Source organism: Nomascus leucogenys, chromosome 3 (assembly GCF_006542625.1).
Source record: "Nomascus leucogenys isolate Asia chromosome 3, Asia_NLE_v1, whole genome shotgun sequence".
Taxonomy (NCBI): domain Eukaryota; kingdom Metazoa; phylum Chordata; class Mammalia; order Primates; family Hylobatidae; genus Nomascus; species Nomascus leucogenys.
Window position 1 is genome coordinate 102,884,942 of NC_044383.1, and position 26,951 is coordinate 102,911,892.

The 26,951-nt window shown below is 38.9% G+C and overlaps 2 protein-coding genes across 2 annotated transcripts in view; one reads left to right on the plus strand and one right to left on the minus strand.

Annotated features, from left to right (window-relative positions):
- TRAPPC3L (trafficking protein particle complex 3 like) overlaps positions 1-26,951 on the minus strand; it is a 58,489-nt gene that overhangs the window by 5,417 nt on the left and 26,121 nt on the right. The window contains exons 4-5 of the mRNA XM_003255605.2: positions 7,268-7,453; positions 2,466-3,863 (exon numbers count right to left, since the gene is read on the minus strand). Coding sequence (XP_003255653.1) covers positions 3,744-3,863; positions 7,268-7,453 — 306 coding nt within the window. The 3' untranslated portion in view covers positions 2,466-3,743. The remainder of the gene's footprint in view (positions 1-2,465; positions 3,864-7,267; positions 7,454-26,951) is intronic.
- On the plus strand, positions 18,393-25,228 carry CALHM5 (calcium homeostasis modulator family member 5). The gene is made up of 2 exons (XM_003255606.4): positions 18,393-18,955; positions 22,322-25,228. The coding sequence occupies exons 1-2, from the start codon at positions 18,416-18,418 to the stop codon at positions 22,709-22,711; spliced, it is 930 nt and encodes a 309-aa protein (XP_003255654.3). The 5' UTR covers positions 18,393-18,415; the 3' UTR covers positions 22,712-25,228.

Here is a 26,951-nt window from a genome sequence, read left to right on the forward strand (position 1 = left end):
TCAAATACACACGGGAGTTCAAATACTTAGTATAAAAATCATATAAAATGTCTCATTAATAATTTTTATATTGGCCAGGTGTGGGTACCTCATTCCTATAATCCCAATACTTTGGGAGGCCAAGGTGGGAGGATCACTTGAGGCCAGGATTTAAGACCAGCCTGAGCAACAAAGCAAGACCTCCATCTCTACCAAGAATAGTAATAATGATATTTATTATGATAGATAATAATAACATTTATTACTATATTACTATGTTGAAATAAAAATTTTTGGATAATTAAAATAAATGATATATTATTAAAGCTAATGTCACTTATTTCTTTTTATTCTTTAATATGGCTATAAGAAAATATAAAATTCTATAGGTGGTTCTCATAATTCTAATATATTCAATGCCAAGAGGCTCCCCTCCTTCCACGGTGAGAAAAACAAGGGATGGGGAACAATCCTCATCCTGAAGCCATCATCAGTTCCAATACCCAGCATCACTGAGCATACCAGCTAAGCTGTCTTCAGCAGGGTGGGGAACAAAGACTTTGGGCCAAGGGACTTTGGATGATTGGGACAGGAGAGAAAGAAGACGAAGGTGTAGACAGGCAGGAGAATACTCCAAGGCCTGGAATATTTTCAGGATAGCTAGTTGGGTGCTAATTTAAGAGGGAGGGCCTTAGACATGAATATCTTGGGTTCCTTGGAAGAATGCATATATTATAAATGAGAGAGGCAACTGAGCAGAAGATGGAAAAAATCCTAAAAAGAAGCTTTAGGATAGATTGTAGGCAAGAATTCTTATGGAGGCATCAGTTTAAAATACATGACATTGTGATATTCCTTCTAATGTCAGATATCTTCTTCCAGATTCTATTCCTGGTCTTCTGTGGAGCAGGCTTGAAGGTTCTTCCACTGATGCCTCAGCTGTGTGCCAACGACCCTATTTCCTTTATGCCTATTGCAATGTCCTTTTGAAGAGACAGTTGAGTAAGTGGAGAACAAAAAATTTCCCTGCAGTGTTCTAAAGTCCAAAGATGTAGAATTTCAATGGTCATTTATATCGTTTAAACCCATTGGTACAGTTTTAGACCTTTATTGCATCCAATGCCCTGATTTTAAAGGGGTGGGGAAACAGAGAGAGAGAGAGAGAGAGAGAGACGGGGAGATTATGTGCCTTGCCCAGGATCAGTCACTACTCAGGATCAGCTGAAGCCCCTAGAAACAGAACTGGACAGGGACTCAGAACAGGCTCCTGAATCCTAATTGACGTCTATCACGAACATATCACTTATACCAGTTTTATTTATTTTGATTATTTTTTAATTTTTATTTTTTGTGGGTACATAGTAGGTATATATATTTATGGGGTACATGAGATATTTTCATACAGGCATACAATGTATAACAATCACATCGGGTAAACGGGGTATCCATTACCTCAAGCATTTATCTTTTCTTTCACAAACAATCCACTTATAATCTTAATTATTATTAAATGTACAAAAAATTATTATCAACTGTACTTACCCTGTTGCACTGTCAAATACTTGATCTTATTCATTCTTGTACTTTTTTTTTTAAAACAGGGTCTCACTCTGTAGCCCAGATTGGAGGGCAGTGGCACAATCATGGCTCACTGCAGCCTCAACCTCCTGGCCTTAATCAATCCTCCCACCTCAGCCTCCCAAGTAGCTGGGACCACAGGTATGCACTATATATATACATATACATACATATATATATATATATATATATATATATATTTTTTTTTCTTTTTTGTAGAGACAGGGGTCTATGTTACCCAAGTTGGTCCCAAACTCCTGAGCTCAAGCAATCCTCCCACTTTGGCATCCCAAAGTGCAGAGATTACAGGCTTGTGCCACCATGCCCGGCCCAGATTTTATTCATTCTATCTAACTATATTTTTGTACCCATTAACCATCTCCACTCCTCTTGAAACTACCCTTTCCAGCCTCTGATATCCATCATTTTACTCCATATCTCCATGAGTCCACTGTTTTAATTTTACCTCCTACAAATAAGTGAGAACATGCAAAGTCTGTCTTTCTGTCCTGACATATTTCATTGAACATAATGACCTCTAGTTCCATCCATGTTGTTGCAAATGACAGGACCTCATTCTTTTTTATGGCTGAATAGTACTCCATTGTGTATATGTACCACATTTTCTTTATTTCATTAATCTATTGGAGGACGCTTAGATTTCTTCCAAATCTTAGCTATCGTCAATAGTGCTGCAATAAACATGGGAGGGCAGATATCTCTTCGATATACTGATTTCCTTTATTTTGGGTATATACCCAGCAGTGGGTTTGCTGGGTCATATGATCATTCTATTCTTTGTTTTTTGAGGAACCTCCAAACCATTCTCCATAGTGGTTATACTAATTTACATTCCCACCGACAGTGTACCAGAGTTCCCTCTTCTCCACGTCTTTGCAAGCATTCACTATTGCCTGTTTTGGATGAAAGCCACTTTTAACTAGGGTGAGATAATATCTCATTATAGTTTTCATTTGCATTTCTCTGATGACCAATGATGTTGAGCACCTTTTCATATACTTGTTTGCCATTTGTATGTGTATGTCTTCTTTTGAGAAATGTCTATTCAGATCTTTTGCCCATTTTTAATTGGATTATTAATTTTTTCCTATGGGGTTGTTTGAACTCCTTATATATTCTGGTTATTAATAGCACAAGGGTGTCAGATATTTAGTTTACAAATATTTTCTCCAATTCCGTAGGGTAGTATCACACTAATTATAACTTGTACTTGCAATTTGGGCTCTCTGCAGAGCCCAGTAGATTCTGGGCTGCCTTGTACGCTGCCCTTGTGTGCCAGTGGTCTGGTGAAGATTACTGTGTATTTAATTCAGTATATTTGAATTTTAAATGTGTTCTGGTCACAAAGAAAACATCCTTTGGAAGACTTTTTAGAGGATGAAAATGCTAGTAGAAATTCTTAATTAATAAGCTTTGGGGTAAGAAAGTATTTTTAAAGAATATTATTTATCCTTTATTTTAGAGGTTTTCTGGCCTGACCATCAAGCAATATTTCATGAGAAAAGGAAGGAATTTGGTTGATGCCAGCTATATTTAAACTAAATAAATTAAAATAAATTAAAATTAAATGTTATTTATAAATGTTTCAAAATTATCGTTGAATAAATAGCTTGACTTGGTGATTACAAATCAAGGGTAGCGTCAGAAGGCTAAAGCTATAAGCCAAGCTAATACATGAGAAAAATCAAATCATATTTTTTTAGAAATATGGAATTATTTATTTAAGGAATGCAATATATAGTCTCTAGAAACTACTGTCTATATATAGGAAACTCTATGCTACATCATTTCATTCTTTTTTTTTCAGCAAAGAGATAAATACACAACTGTTTGTATTGGTGCTGCTTTTTTTCCCATTACCATACGCGAATGGAATGAACAGCTTCTCTGAGGATGCATAGTGTAAGATGTGGAATTCCTGCCTGCTATCTTATAAGGAGTTATTTGCATATGAAATTTTGTGGACATGAGATTGAAAATGTGTGATTTATAAGCAAAAGAAAAAAAAAAACCTTTAAACCTTCATGCCCTGCATTTCAAATTTCTGGCTGATTTATAAACCTTTCAAAGCTCATGCTATGAAGCAATTCAAAATTTTTATGTCTATACATGTTTAGCTAATATTAACTCAACTAGCCACCCTGTGGCATTTTCCGTGCTATTCTTCATTTTTTCCGTCTATATTTTTTCTCGTCTCGCTTTTTTAGAAACGTTATTCCTATTTCTGTCACACTGTCACCTTTTAGTCTGTCTTGCAAGAATGTAACATCAGCAGCCAAATGAACCTAGGAAAGAAGAAAAAAACAGGCCTGTGTCATTTAATTAAAAAACAAAAAACTAAATTTTTCTGTCTTTTTTCAGCTTTCTTTACTTTCCTTAAGAAATGATTTTTAAAAAAGCTTATTCGTGGATAAAGGGCCCTTTACTGAGTGTCCTCCAGAGATGGTCCAGCTGTGTGTCAGCTCTGTGGTGTGAATCTGCAAAGAGAAGGGTGGTCCAGGCCAACTAGGATGACTGGGACACCCAGACTCTGCCAAGCTTAGCTCACTGTGCAAGGCTGAACTCTGGATCCAACTTTAGAAGAACACAAATTCCCAGCTCGGAGATAGCCTTGACCAAGTGTGCTTAGCCAGCAGAATTTCCAAGAATAAATGGATTCTTAAATGATTGCTCTCAAACAGATTTGCCATAAATCATTCTGTCATTAGCTAAATAACATAATCACTTATCCTAACAACATTTAGCAGTCACTTATGGCTTTGAGAGCTTTGAGTATAATATCAATTAAATGAATTATAGATACAAAATTAAAGATTGAAATTACAGACATGAATATTTGATACTCAGGCCTTCTTTTTCTCTGTAAGGTATTTCCCATTTCCCAGGCACTGAAGTAAGCAGGGCTTACTCCTTTATTCATTAAAATGTGTCCACATAAGAGCAGCATGATATTGCTGACCTACCCCCAATAGTGTATTTGCTCAGAGTTATTTTGATTTATTGGGGAAAATAAGATAAATAAGCAAAAGCACCTAGTAAAAGCAAATAATATGTGAAAAATGTCCACGTGTAGCAGGCAATTAATTGATATTTATTGAATCTTACCTGACTTAGTCCCCTCTCTCACTAAGAATTCCTTAGCTAGCCAGCCTCAATTTGTGAAACCATTAGTGTACCAAATTATCTGGCTCATACTGGGCCTGGCCTTGCAATGACTACCATTTAACAGAGGATGTAGATTGCACTTGGAAATACAGAAGCAACATTCATCCTCAACTTTTTCTTCCATAAGATTTTTTAAGTCTTTGTCAAAATTTAACAGAACATAAATTAAATTAACAGGGAGACAATGCTGAAGCTATTTGGATATTTGGGGACACATGAGGTCTGATACCAGCTGTCATTAAGCAAATATAATCAGCTGCTATTTATGAGAGTGGAAGACATTCTTATCCTATTATTGACTTGGTTTTATGGTTTTTCCCTTTGCCTGTAAACGCTCATAATGCTTTCCCACCCCTTCCTTGATCTCATGGCCACCGACTATAGGACAAGTCTAAAAAGATGCTAGGGTAGAAGCATGGAGAATCTGTGTGAACAATACATTATTTCTATTGTTTTATGCGTTTGGATTACTTGTTATTCTATTTTCCCCTAATTATCACAAATAATTTAAAATTACATGCATGCCTCATTATTAGGTAGCTCAATACATGGCAAGACTTTGGTTGCTATCTGGTTCCACCATTCTTAATAGCTAAGCTTCTGGGAAAATGAGACTTTGTTGACTACTACCTCTTCTTAAGCTGTTGTTGGCTCACAAATCTATGACAGATTCTCTTCTTTTCATCCACTTTCCCAAAGGAGCTTTTACCAAGGCCCTCCTGGGTCTTTTGGTTCCTAAATGTTGTGAATATTTTCCAGGTCCGGTTTAACTTAGACTCTTTGCTGTACTTGTTCTTATTAATCACTCTGTCTTCTTGAAATGATCTCCTCTCTTGTTTCTATGACTCCTTCTTTTCCTACCTCTGATTTTTCTTTCTTGGTATCCTTTTCAGCCTTTGTGCTCTCTGTTTAACCTACTTATTATACTTTATTGCTTCCTACGGTTCTGTTGGTCCCTTTTCTTCTTGCTCTACAGACTCTGCCTAGGCGTTCTTTTCCAATTCTAATGCTTCTTCAATCCACGTCTCTCTGTGAGCTCCAGACACGGATAAACAACTGCTTGCTGGATAGCCTCACTGGCGTGTGTTAAACACCTCAACTCCAGCAGGCTCAAAATTGAACTCCTCACTTTGTCTCTACCAAGCCCAGATGTACTTCTCTTGGTTTTGTTCCTCTTGGTTTAATAGTACAACCATTTCTACAGGTTGCTCAGAAATTTACAAATCATTCTTGAATCTTTTTCTCAATTTCGTTCCTTTCAGCCAGTTCATAACCTAGTCTTATCTGTTGCATCTTTTTGATGTTGTTCAAATGGTCTTCCTCTCCCCATTCCTGCTGTCAGGGCTTTGTTGTGGTTTTACCTGAGGTTACCATCATAACTTCCAAAGTGCCCTAATCCTTTACTTCAGCACTGTTCCCTCTGATATACTTTCATTTGGTTGATAAAGAAACGAAATTCCTAAAACACAAATTTCAAAATATTATTCTACTGTTTATAAACCTATATTGATTTCTGTTGCTTTCAATATAAAAATCTGAATTTCCAAGCTTGTCGTATGAATCCCTTTTCTTAAAATCAGCCTTCTGGAAAGAATTTAAGCCTCCTTTCTCATGACAATCTGTCTCTCAATTTATATGTCAGTCATACTGAACTAATTCAAGTTCCTTGTTCCTTGAGTGAAACATTCTTTTTGTACCTTTGGATATGCTGATTCTTCTACCTGTTATATTATTTTTCTCCTGCTCCTCTTACCAAGGCTTTTATCTAACTCCTATTTTTCCTTCAAAAGCCAGTTTAGAGTTTCCTTAGGAAGTCTACAAAGTTTTTCCTGCCACAGGTCCTCTCATAGCCTTAATTATACTTCTTTGTACATCTGACTTTTCCATTAGACAGAAGATTCTTTAAAGGCAGCAACTATGTCTTGTTCATCTGTGTATACTCAGTGCCTGACACTTAGCAGATACTAATAACTGTTTCAGTTAAACCAATGAATAATTCAGGTGTAAAATCCAGCCTCCACAATGGCCAATGATCCCTGCCTCCTGTAATTCACGCCCTCAGGTAGTACCCTCCTACATGACACCAGGGTTGGCAGCATAAGTGGCCATGTTGTGATTAGATCTACAAAGAGGTCCATGTGGCCAGGAACTTCATGAAGCCTCCTGCCAACTGCCAGCAAGGCACTGGGGCTGTGTGAGTGAGCTTGGAAGTGGATTCTCCAGCCTCAGTCAAGTCGCCAGAGGTTGCAGCCCTGGCCAGCAGCTTGACTGCATGTGTATTAAGCCATGAAAGACTCTGAATGACAACCACTTAGCTAAGCTGCTCCCAGATTTCTGATCCTCAGAAACTGTGTGAGATAATAAATGTTTGTTTTTTTAAGCTGCTACATTTTGGGGGTAATTTGTAACACACCATTAGATAACCAATATACCCAGCAAAATGAATTATGTATATTGATTATCTTATTTTAGTCTTAGAAGGATTAAGAGATTCTTCATTCATTCTTCACTTATTCAACTTTACCATTTCCAAGGCACCTCTGATAATCCCACAGAGCAAGTTGCAGTAGCACAGAGAAGATCGCCCAGCAGGGAGCTCTTCCACAAACTCCACCAGAGGATTCTTGTCTAGAATCAGGGAAAATTCATTTTTGCTTGAATTGTTACAGGTCACACTTGGTGTAATTCCCAGGTACATCTTGAAAGCAACCTGACAAGAAGAAAATAAAACTACCAAAACTTGGTCTAGAACAAATAACTATTAGCAGACTAAACAAATACCCTGCTCTAGGCATTGCAGCACAATGGTTAAGCACATGGAGTCTGTAGTCAAGAAGTCCAGCTTCACCCTTAGCTTTGCAATTTATTGATCCTTTGATATGAAATTTTTTAATATTTTTACTTGTGAGTCACTTCCAAGATTGCCAAATAGGAACAGCTCCAGTCTATAGCTCCCAGCGAGATCAATGGAGAAGGGTGATTTCTGCATTTCCAACTGAGGTACCTGGTTCATCTCATTGGGACTGGTTGGACAGTGGGTGCAGCCCATGGAGAGCGAGCCAAAGCAGGGGGGGGCATCGCCTCACGCGGGAAGCACAAGGGATCAGGGTATTTCCCTTTCCTAGCCAAGAGAAGCTGTGAGTAACTGTACTTGGAGGAACTGTACACTTCTGCCCGAATCCTGAGCTTTTCTCACAGTCTTTGCATCTGGAAGAACAGGAGATTCCCTCCCTCAGGAGATTCCCTCCCGAGCCTGTGCCTGGCTTGGCAGGTCCCATGCCCATGGAGCCTTGCTCACTGCTAGCACAGATGCCTGAGATCAACCTGGGATGCTGAAGCTTGGCGGGGGAAGGGTGTCCGCCATTGCTTAGGCTTGAGTAGGCGGTTCTATGCTCACAGTGTAAACAAAGAGGCAGGGAAGCTTGAACTGGGTGGAGCCCACAGCAGCTCAACAAGGCCTACTGCCTCCTTAGATTCCACCTCTGGGAGCAGGGCATATCTGAACAAAAGGCAGCAGACAATTTCTGCAGACTTAAACGTTCCTGCCTGACAGCTCTGAAGAGAGCAGTGGTTCTCCCAGCATGGTGTTCAAGCTCCGATAACAGACAGACTGCCTACTCAAGTGGGTCCCTGACCCCCATGTAGCCTGACTGGGAGACACCTCCCTATAGGAGCTGACAGACACCTCATACAGGCAGGTGTCCCTCTGGGACAAAGCTTCCAGAGGAAGGATCAGGCAACAATATCTGCTGTTCTGCAGCCTCCATTGGTGATACCCAGGCAAAGAGAGTCTGGAGTGGACCTCCAGAAAACTCCAACAGACCTGCAGCTGAGGGGCCTGTCTGTTAGAAGGAAAACTAACAAACAGAAAGGAATAGCATCAACATCAACAAAAAGGACATCCACACCTAAACCCCATCCGTAGGTCACCAACATTAAAGACCAAAGGTAGATAAAACCACAAACATGGGGAGAAACCAGAGCAGAAAAGCTGAAAATTCCAAAAACCAGAACACCTCTTCTCCTCCAAAGGAATACAACTCTTTGCCAGCAAGGGAACAAAACTGGATGGAGAATGAGTTTGACAAGTTGACAGAAGTAGGCTTCAGAGGTCAGTAATAACAAACTTCTCCTAGCTAAAGGAGCACATTCTAACCCATTGCAAGGAAGCTAAAAACCTTGAAAAAAGGTTAGACGAATGGCTAACTAGAATAACTAGTGTAGAGAAGAGCTTCAATGACCTGATGGAGCTGAAAACCACAGTACAAAAACTTCATGAAGCATACACAAGCTTCAATAGCCGATTCGATCAAGTGGAAAAAAGGATATCAGTGACTGAAGATCAAATTAATGAAATAAAGTGAGAAGGCAAGATTAGAGAAAAAAGAGTGAAAAGAAATGAACAAAGCCTCCAAGAAATATGGGACTATGTGAAAAGACCAAATCCACATTTGATCAGTGTACCTGAAAGTGATGGGGAGAATGGAACCAAGTTAGAAAACACTCTTCAGGATATTATCCAGGAGAACTTCCCCAACCTAGCAAGGCAGGTCAACATTCAAATTCAGGAAATACAGAGAACACCACAAAGATAGTCCTCAAGAAGATCAACCCCAAGACACATAATTGTCAGATTCACCAAGGTTGAAATGAAGGAAACAATGTTAAGGGCAGCCAGAGAGAAAGGTTGTGTTACCCACAAAGGGAAGCCCATCAGACTAACAGCGGATTTCTTGGCAGAAACACTACAAGCCAGAAGATAGTGGGAGCCAATATTCAACATTCTTAAAGAAAAGGATTTTCAACACAGAATTTCATATCCAGCCAAATGAAGCTTCATAAGTGAAGGAGAAATACAATCCTTTTCAGACAAGCAAATGCTGAGAGATTTTGTCACCACCAGGCCTGCCTTACAAGAGCTCCTGAAGGAAGCACTAAACATAGAAAGGAACAACCAATACCAGCCACTGCAAAAACATGCCAAATTGTAAAGACCATTGACACTATGAAGAAACTGCATCAACTACTGGGCAAAATAACCAGCTAGCATCATAATGACAGGATCAAATTCACACATAACAATATTAACCTTAAATATAATGGGCTAAATGCCCCAATTAAAAGACACAGACTGGCAAATCGGATAAAGAGTCAAGACCCATCAGTGTGCTGTATTCACATGCAAAGACACACATAGGCTCAAAATAAATGGATGGAGGAAGATCTACCAAGCAAATGGAAAGAAAAAAAAAAAGTAAGGGTTGCAATCCTGATGTCTGATAAAACAGACTTTAAACCAACAAAGATCAAAAGAGACAAAGAAGGCCATTACATAATGGTAAAGGGATCAATTCAACAAGAAGAGCTAACTATCCTAAATATATATGCACCCCGATTTATAAAGCAAGTTCTTAGAGACCTGCAAAGAGACTTAGACTCCCACACAATAATAATGGAAGACTTTAAACCCCACTGTCAATATTAGGCAGAACAATGAGACAGAAAATTAACAAGGATATCCAGGACTTGAACTCAGCTTTGGACCAAGTAGACCTAATAGACATCTACAGAACTCTCCACCCCAAATCAACAGAACATATGTTCTTCTCAGCACCACATCACACTTATTCTAACATTGACCACATAATTGGAAGTAAAACCCCCCTCAGCAAATGTGAAAGAACAGAAATTATAACAAACTGTCTCTCAGACCACAGTGCAATCAAATTAGAACTCAGGAGTAAAAACTCACTCAAAGCCAGAAAACTCCATGGAAACTGAACAACCTGCTCCAATGACTACTGGGTAAATAATGAAATGAAGGCAGAAATAAAGATGTTCTTAGAAACCAATGAGAACAAAGACACAATGTACCAAAACCTCCACGGCACATTTAAAGCAGTGTGTAGAGGGAAATTTATAGCACTAAATGCCCACAAGACAAAGCAGAAAAGATCTAAAATTAACACCCTAACATCACAATTTAAAGAACTAGAGAAGCAAGAGCAAACAAACGCAAAAGCCAGCAGAAGACAAGAAATAACTAAAATCAGAGCAGAACTGAAGGAGATAGAGACACACACAAAAAAAACCCTTCAAAAAATCAATGAATCCAGGAGCTGTTTTTTTTTTTTGAAAAGATCAACAAAATAGATCTACCACTAGCACAACTAATGAAGAAGAAAAGACAGAATCATCAAATAGACACAAAAATCATCAAATAGACACAGAAATACAAACTACCATCAGAGAATACTAAAAACACCTCACACAAATAAACTAGAAAATGTAGAAGAAATGGATAAATTCCCGGACACATACACCCTCCCAAGACTAAACCAGGAAGCAGCTGAATCTCTGAATAGACTAACAACAGGTTCTGAAATTGAGGCAATAATTAATAGCCTACCAACCAAAAAAAGTCCAGGACCAGACAGATTCACAGCCAAATTCTACCCAGAGGTACAAAAAGAAGCTGGTACCATTCCTTCTGAAACTATTCCAATCAATAGAAAAAGAGAGAATCCTCCCTAACTCATTTTATGAAGCCAGCATCATCCTGATACCAAAGCCTGGCAGAGACACAACAAAAAAGAGAATTTTAGGCCAATATTCCTGATGAACATCAATGCAAAAATCCTCAATAAAATACTGGCAAACTGAATCCAGCAGCACATCAAAAACCTGGAATGCAAGGCTGGTTAAACATATATAATCCGTCACATAAACAGAACCAAAGACAAAAACCACATGATTATCTCCATAGATGCAGAAAAGGCCTTCGACAAAATTCAACAGCCCTTCATGATAAAAACTCTCAATAAACTAGGTATTGATGGAACGTATCTCAAAATAATAAAAGCTATTTATGACAAACCCACAGCCAATATCATATTGAATGGGCAAAAACTGGAAGCATTCCCTTTGAAAACCGGCACAAGACAAGGATGCCCTCTCTCACCACTCCTATTCAACATACTATTGAAAGTTCTGGCCAGGGAATCAGGCAAGAGAAATAAATAAAGAGTATTCAATTAAGAAAAGAGGAAGTCAAATTGTCTCTGTTTGCAGACGACATGATAATATATTTAGAAAACCCCATCATCTCAGCCCAAAATCTCCTTAAGCTGATAAGCAACTTCAGCAAAGTCTCAGGATACAAAATCAATGTGCAAAAATTGCAAGCATTCCTATACACAAATAACAGACAAACAGAGAGCCAAATCATGAGTGAACTCCCATTCACAATTCCTACAAAGATAATAAAATACATAGGAATCCAACTTACAAGGGATGTGAAGGACCTCTTCAAGGAGAACTACAAACCACTGCTCAGGTAAATAAGAGAGGACACAAACAAATGGAAAAACCTTCCATGCTCATGGATAGAAAGAATCAATATGAAAATGGCCATATTGCCCAAGGTAATTTATAGATTCAATGCCATCCCCATCAAACTACCAATGACTTTCTTCACAGAATTGGAAAAAACTACTTTAAATTTCATATGGAACCAAAAAAGAGCCCGCATAGCCAAGACAATCCTAAGCAAAAAGAACAAACCTGGAGGCATCAAGCTATCTGACTTCAAACTATACTACAAGGTTACAGTAACCAAAACAGCATGATACTTGTACCCAAACCAGATATATAGACCAATGGAACAGAACAGAGGCCTCAGAAATAACACCACACATCTACAACCATCTGACCTTTGACAAACCTGACAAAAACAAGAAATAGGGAAAGGATTCCCTGTTTAATAAATGGTGTTGGGAAAACTGGCTAGCCATATGTAGAAAGCTGAAACTGGATCCCTCCCTTATACCTTATACAAAAACTAACTCAAGAGGGATTAAAGACTTAAATGTAAAACCTAAAACCATGAAAATCCTAGAAGAAAACCTAGACAATACCATTCAGGACATAGGCATGGGCAAAGACTTCATGACTAAAACACCAAAAGCAATGGCAACAAAAGCCAAAATAAACAAATGGGATCTAATTAATCTAAAGAGCTTCTGCACCACAAAAGAAGCTATCATCAGAGTGAGCAGGCAACCTACAGAATGGGAGAAAATTTTTGCAATCTACCCATCTGACAAAGGGTTAATATCCAGAGTCTACAAAGAACTTAAACAAATGTACAAGGAAAAAACAACCCCATCAAAAAGTGGTCAAAGGATATGAACAGACACTTCTCAAAAGAAGACATTTATGCAGCCAACAGACATGAAGAAATTCCCATCATCACTGTTCATCAGAGAAATGCAAATCAAAACCACAATGAAATACCATCTCTTGCCAGTTAGAATGGCGATCATCAAAAAGTCAGGAAACAACAGATGCTGGAGAGGATGTGGAGAAGTAGGAACACTTTTACACTGTTGGTGGGAGTGTAAATTAGTTCAACAATTGTGGAAGACAGTGTGGCGATTCCTCAAGGATCTAGAACTAGAAATACCATTCGACCCAGTGATCCCATTACTGGGTATATAACCAAAGGATTATAAATCATGCTACTATAAAGACACACGCACATGTATGTTTATTATGGCACTATTCACAATAGCAAAGACTTGGAACCAACCCAAACGTACATCAATGATAGACTGGATAAAGAAAATGTGGCACATATACACCATGGAATACCATGCAGCCATAAAAAAGGATGAGTTCATGTCCTTTGCAGGGACATGGATGAAGCTGGAAACCATCATTCTCAGCAAGATATCACAAGGACAAAGAACCAAACACTGCACGTTCTCACTCATAAGTGGGAGTTGAACAATGAGAACACGTGGATACAGGGAGGGGAACATCACACACCGGGGCCTGTCAGGGGCTAGGGGGCTAGAGGAGGGATAGCGTTAAGAGAAATACCTAATGTAAATGACGAGGTGATGGGTGCACCAAATCATCATGGCACATGTATACCTATGAGACAAACCTGCATGTTGTGCACATGTACTCTAGAACTTAAGGTATAAAAAGAAATAAATAAAAATAAATACTATTTTTACTTGTACAGAATATTGTAAGAGGCTAATTTTCTGTGGAAATAATATGGTTTGTAAAAAATTACATTAAATCATTATTTTCAAAATCTTTTTAAAAGATACATATCCTTTAGGGGAGCAAGAAATTAAAATACTATTAATCATCAACATATCAGCTAATACTTGTCACACTGATACTAGCAAAGTATAAAACCCTGGATTAGAAGGGACCCAGGACACATTTGCCATGACAGTATGTTGACAGTCAAAGCAGAGGATGCTAGGGGCAGATTAGACCCAAGAATACATTTTGGGAAGTGGAGGGAACAATTTTGGAGTAGCTAGCCGTTATCTGTGGTCTCAGTCACCTGTGGTCAAGATAATTTGAAAATGTTAGATAGAAAATTCTAGAAATATATAATTCATAAGTTTTAAATTGTGCTTCTGAGCAGTGTGATGAAACCACTCACTGTCCCTACTCCATACTGCCCAGAATGTGAATCATCCCTTCGTCCAGTGTATTCACACTGTTTATGCTATGACCTGCCCATGGGTCACTTGTTAACTGCCTCAGTTAGCAGATTTTAAAAAAACATAATATATACGGGTTTGGTACTGTCTGCAGTTTGGGGGTCTTGGTTGCAGGTATCCCCTGTGGGTCTTGGTAGCAGGTATCCCCTGTGGGTAACAGGGGACTACACTACTATCAAAGACAAGTCTCTAAGGAGCAAGTGGTAGTGGTGGGAGGCGCATAAATGAATTATAAAGTAACTTCGCAAAAACATCTGCTGTTTTACAGTGCTTGAAGAATTTTACAATGTGGAAATGGAAGAAATCTTGCAGACTGTGTCTTTTAAGGCCTTAGTTTCAAAAATAAGTAAACTGGTGTTCAGAGAAGCCAAATCACACTGCCAAGACCATGCTATAACTTAATTCCTTGGCTCCTAGTCCAAGGCATTTCTTTTCACAAAACACACAGGCCTGGACTTTGAAGTTTATTAAAGAAATTTTGTCAGCTTGATATGTTGCCATCTTTCAAGTGCAGAAATTAATTAATTTTTAAAATTAAGAGCTGTGTAGGAGAGAAATGGAAGCAATTTTCTTAAATTACTTATAATCAGAAGGACTAGGAGATTCCTTATTCATTCTTCATTTATTCAACAGACACTTCTTGAGCACCACCAGTCTGGCACAGTACCTGGCACATAGTGGGAGTTCAATAGCCATTTGCAAAACAAATTATAGAATGGGCATCTATTGACTGAATGTTTGCCAGATAGACAAGACTAGGGGTCTGGGGGGAAGTGAAAAAGACATTCTAGGTAGTGGGAACATGTCATGAGCATAAAATACCATGATGGGGTTCAGGGAAGCTCTACATCTATCAACTTGTGAGCAGTTGTGAGCCCCAAAGGTGTGAACTGGCTAATGCAGAATTCAATTTCGGTTTTAGAGGGATCATTTTCTTGTCAGCATAGAGGATGGATTTCGGGTTATGGATGGGAGTGAGCATGAGGTCAATGGCTGAGATACTAACCAAAAAGTTACTGTTATACTAAGCCTAGGAAAGAAATGATGAGGACTCTTCTCATTTTGACTTTCCTTCAGAACTCAAACTCTCCCTAAACTTGCCCATGTAAAATGCATATATCCCAAATCCTAAAATTTGATCTCCAACACTAGCCAGTTTAGGAAGATAAAAAAATGAAAGGGGGAAAGTCGAAGGCATTCCCCCTAAGAAGTGGAACAAGACAGGGATGCCTACTTTCACCACTTCTATTCAACACAGTGCTATTAATAGAAATCCCATCCATAGCAATCAGGCAAGAGAAAGAAATAAAGGGCATCCAAATTAGAAAAGAGGAAGTCAAACTATCTCCATTTGTCAGGATAATCATATATCTAGAAAACCCTAAAGACTCCTCCAAAAGACTACTAGATTTGATAAATGAATTCAGTAAAGTCTTAGTTTACAAAACTAATGTACCCAAATCAGTAGCCCTGCTATACACCAACAACAACCAAGCTGAGAGCCAAATCAAGAACTCAATCCCTTTTATAAGAGTCACAAAAAAAAAAAAAACCCACCGCTGAATATACTTAATCAAAGAGGTGGAAGATCTCTATAAGGAGAACTATAAAACGCAGCTGAAAGAAGTCATAGATGACACAAACACAGGGAAATATATGCCATGCTCCTGGATTGGAAGAATCAATATTGTGAAAATAACCATACTTCCCAAAGCAATCTACAGATTCAATGCAATTCCTATCAAAATACCAACATCATTTTTCACAGAATTAGAAAAAAAATCCTAAAATTTCTGTGGAACCAAAAAAAGAGCCCCAACAGCCAAAGCAATACTAAGCAAAAAGAATGAATCTGGAGCCATCACATTACCTGACTTCAAATTATACTACAAAGGTATAGTTATCAAAACAGCATAGTACTGGTACAAAAGTAGATACATAGACCAATGGAACAGAATAGAGAACCCAGAACCAATTGATCTTTGACAAAGCATACAAAAACACAAACTGGGGAAAGGACACTGTATCCATTAAAAGGTGCTTGGAAAACGGGATAGCAACATGTAGAGGAATGAAACTGGATCCCTGTCACTCACCAGATACAAAAATCAACTCAAGATGGATCAAACACTTATATCTAAGATGTGAAACCATAAAATTTCTAGAAGAAAACCTAATAAAAACTCTTCTGGCCATTGGCCTAGGCAAAGAATTTATGACTAAGACCCAAAAAGCAAATGCAACAAAACCAAAAATAAATAAATGGGACCTAATTAAACTAAAAAGCTTCTGCACAGCAAAAGAAATAAACATCAGAGTAAACAGGCAACCCACAAAATGGGAGAAGATATTTGTAAACTATGCATCTGACAAAGGACTAATATCCAGTATCTATAAGGAACTCAAACAAATCAGCAAGAAAAAAACAAACAATCTCATCAAAAAGTGAGCAAATGACATCAATAGACATTTCTCAAAAGAAGATATACAAATGGACAACAGACATGAAAAAATGCTCAACATCACTAATCATTAGGGAAATGTAAACTAAAACCACAATGAGATACCACCTTATTCTAGTAATAATGGCTATTACTAAAAAGGCAAAAACAATAGATATTGGTATGAATTTTGTGAAAACAGAATGCCTGTAGAATGCTGGTAGGGGTGTAAATTAGTACAACCTCTATAAAAAACAGTATGGAGATTTCTTTCTTTCCTTCTATGTATTTATTTATGAGACAGGGTCTTGCTCTGTCACCCAGACTGGAATGCAGTGGCATGATTTGGCTCACCACAACCTCAGCCTCCTGGGCTCAAGCAATCCTCCCATCTCTGCCTCCTGAGTAGCTGGGACTACAGGTGCATGCCACCGAGCCTGGCTAATTTTTTTTTTGGTATTTTTTTGTAGAGATGGAGATTCACCATGTTGCCTAGGCTGGTCTCGAACTCTTTGGCTTAAGCAATCCACCTGCATCAGCCTCCCAAAATGCTAGGATTACAGACGTGAACCACGGCGCCTTTCTTTAGTTCTTAAAGAAAGAACTTTAAGTACTAAAAGTAGATCTACTATTCAATCCAGCAATCCCACTACTGGGTATCTATCCAAAGAAAAAGAAGTTATTATATATTTTTAAAAAACACACCCGCACATGTATATTTATTGCAACACAATTCACAATTGCAAAGATATGAAACCAATCTAAGTACCCATCAACTGATGAATAGATAAAGAAAATGTGGTGTATATATACCACGGAATACTACTCAGTCATAAAAAAGAATGAAATAATGTCTTTTGCAGCAACTCGATGGAGCTAGAGGCTGCTATTCCAAGCGAAGTAACTTGGAAGTGGAAAACCAAAAACTGCAGTTCTCACTTGTAAGTGGGAGTTAAGCTATGGGTACATAAAGGCATATGGAGTGGTATAATGGACTTTGGAGACTCAGAAAGAGGGAGAGTGGGAAGGGGGTGAGGGATAAAAAAATACATATTGGGTACACATACATATCCAGTGATGGGTGCACTAAAACCTCAGAATTCACCACTATACATATGTAATATATATTCCATCCATGTAACCAAAACCCACTTGTACTCCAAAAGCTATTGATATATTTATATATAATTTTCATATATATTTATATACATGAAAAAAGAAAGCAAATCCCTGTCTTCCAAATCTCAAGTCATAGCAAGTGAAAAAAATTCATCATAAAATTCTAGGTTTGGAGATTTGATTTGTCTCCTGATCAATCGGCTGAAACCGCTTTCTGTTAATGTTGATTCCTTACACTGGAAAATTCCTAGACTATTATTTGTATGAGTGATAATTTCTTTTCTGATTTTCAATCCAAACCACATGGAAAGAATGTTAAAATGGAGCCTGTGCACTTTGAATTTATTCTCAGCATTTAGGCTGCAGTATCACAGCCCAATTTCCACCAGTAGGAGGCATTATCTAAACATGTTGAGAAATATTCATTCCTAAGGAATGACATTGTTTCCTTATCTGGCTCAATTCAGTCTGAGAAGAAGGACTGTTGTTTCTGATGAAGAAAGAGCTCCACCCTCGGCCACTGCCACAGCTGCTCTGCCAATAACAAAGGCACAGCATTTTCCCTCTTTGTGCATCTCCAACATGGATGCTTTTCAGGGCATTTTAAAATTCTTCCTTAATCAGAAAACTGTTATTGGCTACAGCTTCATGGCTCTGCTGACCGTGGGAAGTGAGCGTCTCTTTTCTGTTGTGGCTTTTAAGTGCCCCTGCAGCACTGAGAATATGACCTATGGGCTGGTTTTCCTCTTTGCTCCTGCCTGGGTGTTACTGATCCTGGGATTCTTTCTGAACAATAGGTCGTGGAGACTCTTCACAGGCTGCTGTGTGAATCCCAGGAAAATCTTTCCCAGAGGCCACAGCTGCCGTTTCTTCTACGTCCTCGGCCAGATCACTCTGAGCTCATTGGTGGCTCCAGTGATGTGGCTTTCTGTGGCTCTGCTCAATGGAACTTTCTATGAATGTGCCATGAGTGGGACGAGAAGCTCAGGACTCCTGGAACTGATTTGCAAGGGTAAGCCCAAAGAGTGCTGGGAAGAACTTCACAAAGTATCTTGTGGCAAAACTAGCATGCTACCTACTGTCAATGAAGAACTGAAACTGTCCCTTCAGGCCCAGTCTCAGGTAAGAAAAGACAAACTCGCCTTTTTCTCTCAGCATGAGCTTGAAGTATTCTCTTTGTGCTCCTTTTAGTCAGGGCTGTCTATGTCCTGTCAGAATATTTTGAAACTAAATGGAAACTGAAACATGATGCAGCATTGGGACTATCTCAGGAAAAGCTTTTGAAAGCCTGGATGGCTCAGTAAAGTTGCTGACCGGATTATCTCTTTTCCGGTTCTGAAAAGAAAATATCCACTGGATTGTCCATATGTAAATACTTAAGTATTTTAAAACAGTCTCTCTGGGTCGCCCTTGTAAATAAATAATGCCTAACACTAAATCATAAATTGAGTGTTAATGGCAGAGCTGTAATTAGAAATTACTGCCTTCTATCAATTATTTACATTCAAGTTGGTTTCTCAAACACACACATATATTATTCATCTATTAAAATGTAGCTGAATGAAATGAGTTATTACTTTTCAAAGTTGCATGTAATATAATTAGTGTAGAGATTCTCTTGAATGATTTCTGGCAACTGCTATCTCTGTGTATAAAAATTGTCAAGATTGAGAAGAATTTCCCTTGTATGGTAGGAATCAGCAGTTTTTAAATAGCCTTCTGTGAAAAAGTGACCGTACTCTCTAGGGAGATTATGTTTTATACTCTTTGTGCTATACAGCTAAAGGGGTTCTTAATTACTTCAGAAGCTCAAGATTGGGGCATTGTTTTATTTAACAGAAGGAAATCATATCTTTACCTAATTGATGCAGGGAAGTAGCCTGTCATTCCTCCAGGCACATGAACACAAATCCAGATGTACGGCCTGAGGAAGGACTGACTTCGCATTTATAGGTAGTACGAATGCGTTCCCAAAAGCAAAACAAGCATTAAGAGTTGATAAGCAGATCCACAAATTGTCAGGAATGCTATCTGTTTCAGAATAAAGGCACAGAAATAGCATTATTTTACTTTTTCAACAAGGATTTGCCTTGGTAACGGCACATCAAGGCAAAATCTGTTTTTAAAATCACACACTCCAAAGCTGGTTGGCAGTAAAGTCATAGTCTTCATAAATTGATAAGTCAAAAAATACTCCAAAACAAAATCTTTTCTTTAATGCATAAAGCACATTTTAGATAAAACATATCAGGCTCCCAAATGTTTTGTGTCTTTTACTGAAGAAGGGTATATAACTTACAACTCTTATGATAGAATGATTGATTTATGGTTCATGTCCTCAGGCAGCAGGCTCCATTCAGTCAGGGGCAGGCCCAAACACTTATCATTATGTGAGCTTCTCCTCTCTAAACACAGGCACAAGGAAACCATGCACATCATGTCATAGCTTAGGCTGAGCACACTGACCTGCTGATTCTTCATCAGAATGAGAAGGACCTGGGGCTGATTCCTGTGGGAAGATGCATAAGGAATGTAGGCAAGAGGAGTTGTATCAATAGCAGGTGCTGACTACAGAGGTTCAGATAGGCAGGAGGCAACATATAGTCCAGACCAATAATAGTTGGACATGTGCCTGGAGGTGGAAAAGAACACTCATCCATGGATGGGGCAGATAAACAAAAAATCTAGCTGGATGACTATTCTTAAGGAAGATAGAATGGAGTAGTGGAAAGAGCTCAACCTTGGAATTGTCTGGCTTTGGGTTTGTATGCTGACATTACAAATCACCAGCTACGTGACCTAGAACTAGTGGTTTGACCTCTTTGAGTCCCAGTTTTCTCATGGTTAGTGGTAATATCACCTACTTTGGAGAGTTGTCGGAAGATTTAGAGATGATAGACATAAATGGGCATAAAGCTTCTGGTACACAGTAGGTGTTCCAAGTCAATGAGGAAAACTGCCAGGGTTTGGGGGAGGACACATGCAAAATATGACACTATTGAGGGCTGGTATGGAAGCATCCACCACGCTCTAGTTTGACTCTGGGTACTGTGAATTGAGGGAAAGCATCGGTCAATGCAAAGGTCATGTGAAAGGGGGAAGGGGACCTGAAGCTGATGGAATAGTTTCTAATTCAGCTGGAACTGGCTCAGATACTGAGATGAGATGGCATACAGAAGCCTCAGCTGTGGAAAAAGAGGAAGATAGATGATGAAGGAAAGGGGAAGATATAAGGTAGCCAACCACAAGCCATTCAAGGACTTTCACATGATGGAAGTTGTGCCTCACTCATTAATTATAAGTACAGAAAGATATTATGAGTTCAGTAATACATTTATGTAAGTGCATATACATTTGAAGAATAGCAGCATATAATATTAGCTAAAACTTAATGAATACATGTGTCCAGTATCATTTCATTAGCTCCACCAAATTACCCTTCAAGGTGAGTAACCCCCATTTCACAAGTGAAGAAACTGAGATACAAAGAATACACATAGTAAGGGGAAAGTTTAGATTTAAACCTGAGTAGTGCCAGTCCAGAGTTGGCACAGAGGTTGATACCCTTCACAAACACTCTATATCTGAGCCAAAGTTTGGGAACTACTGATTTAAAACTTATTTGTGGTTTTGTTATGGTCTGAATGTGTTCATTTGTAGATTATTATTTCTATTTTCAAATAGGCCCATCTGCTAAAGAATATTAAGGATTATTTAAACTAAATGTCAAGAGACACTTTGAAAAAGATGTTGGTTTTCCAAACATAAAATTAACAAAAATTCTGTGAAAACAGAATTAGAGCCAAAAAAGTCAGAAGATAATTTGAGCTATTTAAACTTTTGCTTTTAAGATCCAGGGGAGAAAAGCTGAACCATTTCATATTCAGGAAAGAGTTTGTTTTTTCTAATTACCAAAAATCAAGACAAATCATTTTCAAGGTTTTTTGAAAATGATCCTAATTTTTTCTCAGCCTTTATATTCTTATACCTTCAGCTTCCTGATTGTATCGTCTGTCTCCCTTTTCCATGGACAGTGAGTAATGACAGAAAAAAATTAGTCTCTAGCCATGTATATACATTTATCAATGCCTAAAAATGCCTGGCTGAAGAGCTGGTCATTTGCTCAAATGACCACATTTACTTATGCACAGAATATTTTCCTCTCAGAGCTAATACTATTTGAGCTTGATTTCTGTAAGTCTTATGTAATCTATGCTTTGTACTCTTTTCTATCTGCCTGCCTTCTGGTTATTTCTTTGCACCAGCAATGTTGGGGAGGAGAATAGAGATTAGGCAAACACTAACTTTATTTTGAGTTTACCTAATAAATTCAAAAAGTGAGTTTAAATTGTTTAAAAATTAAGATGAATGATTTCAAATGAGGTATGTCAGACAGTGGTAATAATTTAGCTATACACTTCTCAATAATACCCCAGCTCCCTAAATGACTTTGCTTTTATGTGTACTCAATATTTCTTTCTTCTTAAGATTCTAGGATGGTGCCTTATTTGTTCAGCATCTTTCTTCTCTCTGCTCACCACATGTTATGCTCGCTGCCGATCTAAAGTTAGCTACCTTCAGCTGAGTTTTTGGAAGACATATGCACAAAAGGAGAAGGAGCAGTTGGAAAATACATTTCTGGACTATGCCAACAAGCTGAGCGAGAGGAACCTGAAATGTTTTTTTGAAAACAAGAGGCCAGATCCTTTTCCCATGCCTACGTTTGCTGCCTGGGAGGCTGCTTCAGAGCTGCATTCTTTCCACCAAAGCCAGCAACACTATAGCACCCTCCACAGAGTGGTGGACAATGGTCTGGAACTTAGCCCTGAGGATGATGAGACGACAATGGTCCTTGTGGGTACTGCCCACAATATGTAGCTCATCCACCATCACTGACTCATGGTGTTGAGTGGTATGCTCATTCTGGGATCCTCCTAACGTATCACCAGCAACCTGTGTATCTCTGTATTTTCTTGCATTTGGAGTATCTTTACAAGACAATAACACAAAGGAAACTGCTTTGAAGCTCTCAAGTGGAGCATCAGGGTGTGCTCAAATTGATGCTGAGGGGTGACAAAGGTGCTCTTGCATTGGTGGAGAGGGGCTCAGTAGGCCCAAATGTTGCTCCAAGATCTAAGATTTTATCATTCAACAGACAGACTCATGTGAGAGGGCTCATCATTCTCTGTAAATATTGGTTGCAGAATTTAGGGGCAGAAGCAATGGCTTGTGAGTGAGCAAGTTACTCTTAACATAGGTTGCCCTACACAGTGACTCCTGCAGTGTGATCAGCAGGAGTCTCTGTCCTACAAATCTATCCTTTTAAGGATGTATGAAATTCTGGAATTCATTCCCTCAGAATCTGAAGACCTCAGTTCTCAAAAATGACAAGTTGCAAGAATATGATACCTAAAATTGAAAGTTTTTCACATGTTTTCACTGTATACTGAAAATACGCCCCTGGAAGCAGGGCTGCATCTTAATTTTTGTGGGTTTTATGTACTTTTGCCTTTGCAAACCATTTCCTACATTCAAAATAGTAGTAACAAATATATATATATATACAGAAATATATGTTTATAACTGCATTGATAAAAGGTGAATATATTAGCATTTTCTTCAACCTAAAAGTTTATGTATTTTCTTCTGATTTTAAAAGAAATTAAAAATATTTTAGTGGGCCCTTACAAGTATTGTGGTCCTTAGGCACAGTGCTTACTAGGCCGTGGGTACGTCTTAGTGCGTTTGGGCTACTATAACAAAATATCATAGATAGGTGGCTTATACAAAATAGAAATTTATTTTTCACAGTTCTGGAGGCTGGGAAGTCCGAGGTCAGGGTGCCAGCATGGTCAGGTTCTGGTGAGAGCAATTTTCCAGGTTGCAAACTGCTTGCTGACTTCTCAGTGTCCTTCCATGGTGGAAAGTGCAAATAAGCTCTCTTGAGCATTTTTATAAGGCACTAATCCCATTCCTGGAGGCTCCACCTTCATGACCCAATTACTTCTCAAAGGCTCTGCTTCTTAGTACTATCAGCTTGGGGGGTTAAGATTTCAACATATGAAATTGGGGGAGACACAAACATTCAGACTATAGTAGGGTAAATTGACCTTGACTAAAGGTCTGGGGACACTGTCCAAAGCAGTACTGGCATAAAACTGTATTGCAGTCTTACATTTATCAGAAATAATGCAAATCTTGCATTCTACAATGTACTATATCCACATTAGTATGTACATATATATTTGTATGTGTATATGTACATAAATTCTCCTTAAATCTCTGAGAAGAATTGTGCTTTAAAAAAGAACCATGTTTTGTGCTGTGGCTCATACCTTACAGTGGTAGTCCATGTCTCCTAGTTTGAGGAAGCTGAATATTAACTTCTTATTAACATGAAACATGATGGCAAACTGAATCCTATAAGTATAAGACCCAGAACATATCTATGTTATTGTCGTTTACAAGAAGAAATATGTATTTGGTCTTTCTTCCTATTCCTGGTGCAGAGCTCCTAAAACCTTTGGGACCTCCAAAGTGATGTGTCTGTTAGTATGCGAATGAGATGACTGATAGTTAGGGGCTTCTGAATGGTCTCAGAATGGGGTCTGGTTGCCAGGAGAACCAACCATGTGTTTAGAGGGTTGGAACTTTCAGCCCCACTCCCAGACCTTGGGGAAGGAAGAGGGGCTGAAGGTTGAGTTGATCACAAATGGATAATGATTTAATCAATCATGCCTAAAAATAAAGCTTCCCATAAAAATCCAAAGGACAAGGTTCAGAGAGCTTCCGCGTTGCTCAATACATGAGGGGTGGTGTGCCCAAAGGGGCCGTGGAAGCTCCGTGCCCCTTCCCCCAAACCTGTTCCTGTGCATCTCTTCTATCTCACTGTTTCTGAGTTATATTATTTTATAATAGACTGACGATAGTAAATAAAGCCCTGTCCTGGGTTCTGTGAGCTGCTCTAGCAAATGATGAAATCTGAGAAGGAAATCATGGGAACTTCTGCTTTGTAGCCATGTCAGTTGGAAGATGTGAGTAACTTTGGAACCTACCGCTTGTGACTGGTGTCTGAAGTTGGGGGAGGTCTTATGGGACTGAGCCCTTAACCTGCTGGGGATCTGCACTTAATGCCGATTAATGCCAGAATTGAATTGTATGATATCCAGTTGGTATTAGAGAATTGGCCAGTGTGGGCGAAAACCCGCACAATTGGTGGCAAGGAGTGTTCAGTGTTGAGTGTGAATGTCAATAAAAAAGGTTTGTTTTTTCTACATACAATATCTTTGGGAACTTGGAGGTACAGGGTCAGACGTCTGTGTGTGTATGTGGCAGGGACAGAACAGGGATTAGGGATGCGAGGGGGTAGAGTTTTCAGAATAAAGGGAGAGAAAATTCAGCAAAGAGTTCTCCTTCTTAATCTTTCTTGAGTTAAAGTTTGTCTGCCCTTAAGTGTCTTCTGAGCTGGAAAAGACACAAAGGAACTGGCCGATGCTGATGCCTCTCTTGCAGTGTGTGAGAGGCTGAAACAGAAGTTCTACAGAAGTAGGTTAGCTGTAAGGAGCTGAGGATTGAGGAGTCATATCTGAGGCATATTCCTGCCACCCTCAAGTCCAGGGACTTTCTGCACTCAGAAAACTTACGCTCATGACAATGACTGCCTCATTCAAGAAAATCCAAGCTGACTGGCAAGAAGCCAGCAGCCTGGGTACTTGTTGCTGCAGCTTAATAAGTAGCAGAGGAGCTCATCCTCCTCCTCTGGAAGAAGCCACTTAACAGGTTCTCATCCTGACTTCTAAATTCCTTAACAGTCCTTTACTCAGGAATAAAACAAGTCCAAGAAAACTTATCTGTCCCACAAATAGTCCTGGAGGCAGTGGAGTAAGATAGGGAGAGGAAATTGGTGTCTGCTCTCGAGTATCCTGAGGGAATGGGTATCTAGAGGCAGCAGGATGAACTGGCTTTGATAGCAGAGACTTTAAAATGTGTGGACCATTAGTTGTCTTTGGATGTGCTCCCTAGAGGCTGCGCCTGACACAGGGAGCTGTGTATACATGATTTATTAAAAGGAAATCCTCTTAGGAGAAACATATTAGCAGGATAAACACAAGAAAAAATGCAGTTACAAGTGGAGTCTCAATCAATCCCACAGGAAATTCTGGGACTTCAGCCTCAGCTTGACCTATGGGGGACTCTGGAATGTCAGCTTTCTCCTGATCCCAACTGTGCTCTGGGGCTTCCATTGCAGCCAAGAGAGAGCATTCCCCAGAAAACTCCAGGTGAGGAATCTCCAGTAGTCCAAGGGTGATCCTCCAGAGGAGGTTACACCGCAGAACTGGGACGTTGGCACCCTGAATTTGGATATCTAGAGAGGGCATCCAATGGTCATACTAATGTCTGCCATAACAGTCTCTTCTAGGTCTAGAATTGAAGCATATGGAAGGGTGCTTGCGCTAGAGCCAACCCAAGCCCAGGCTGACTCCCTTTTTATACTTCTAATTTTCCCTGAAGATCTGGTCTTCTCCCTACCACCACTACCCTATTATGTAAGAGAAAAGGATTCGAGAATGCTCTTGAAAAGAATGTGATGCTTTCCCATACAAGGAATATACTCAAGGAAAAATTTCATGGCACAAAATGCTGATTCTGTCCAATTTATCCCATGAATAAATTGAGTACACATATATATGATTTTTTGGTTTTTCCTGTGCAGTTCCTTCCTTTTTTCAGGCTAAACCACTTAATTCAGCTTTAGGATACATTCAGCTTATGCATATCAAATATAAAGTGGGGGAAAAAAAGGTATTTAACAAAGATTCCAAAAATAAGGCATGGCAGACAAATCACTACATAATTCTATGCATTATACCTTAAAGTAATATATTATAAAATATATGTGTCCAAAGCAACTTTTAAAATTTTTATATGGTTTTCTACTTGAGATCTTTAAAGCATCACTGAAAAGGTATACATTTAACGAGAAAACGATGACATTATTGATTCAAATTAGTTGTTTCAAAGCCTGATGATCCACTGATTTACTCTAAAAACTGGTTAAACCAATCCAGAAGTCACTGGGTAGCAGAAAACTGCTACTGCTTCTCACATGATATATTTC

Bases quoted from the DNA above. Each gene is read 5' to 3' on its own strand.
- CALHM5 (XM_003255606.4), top strand. From the start codon at position 18,416: ATGGATGCTTTTCAGGGCATTTTAAAATTCTTCCTTAATCAGAAAACT. The intron at 18,956-22,321 runs GTAAGAAAAGAC...TTTCTTCTTAAG, and splicing joins CCCTTCAGGCCCAGTCTCAG to ATTCTAGGATGGTGCCTTAT.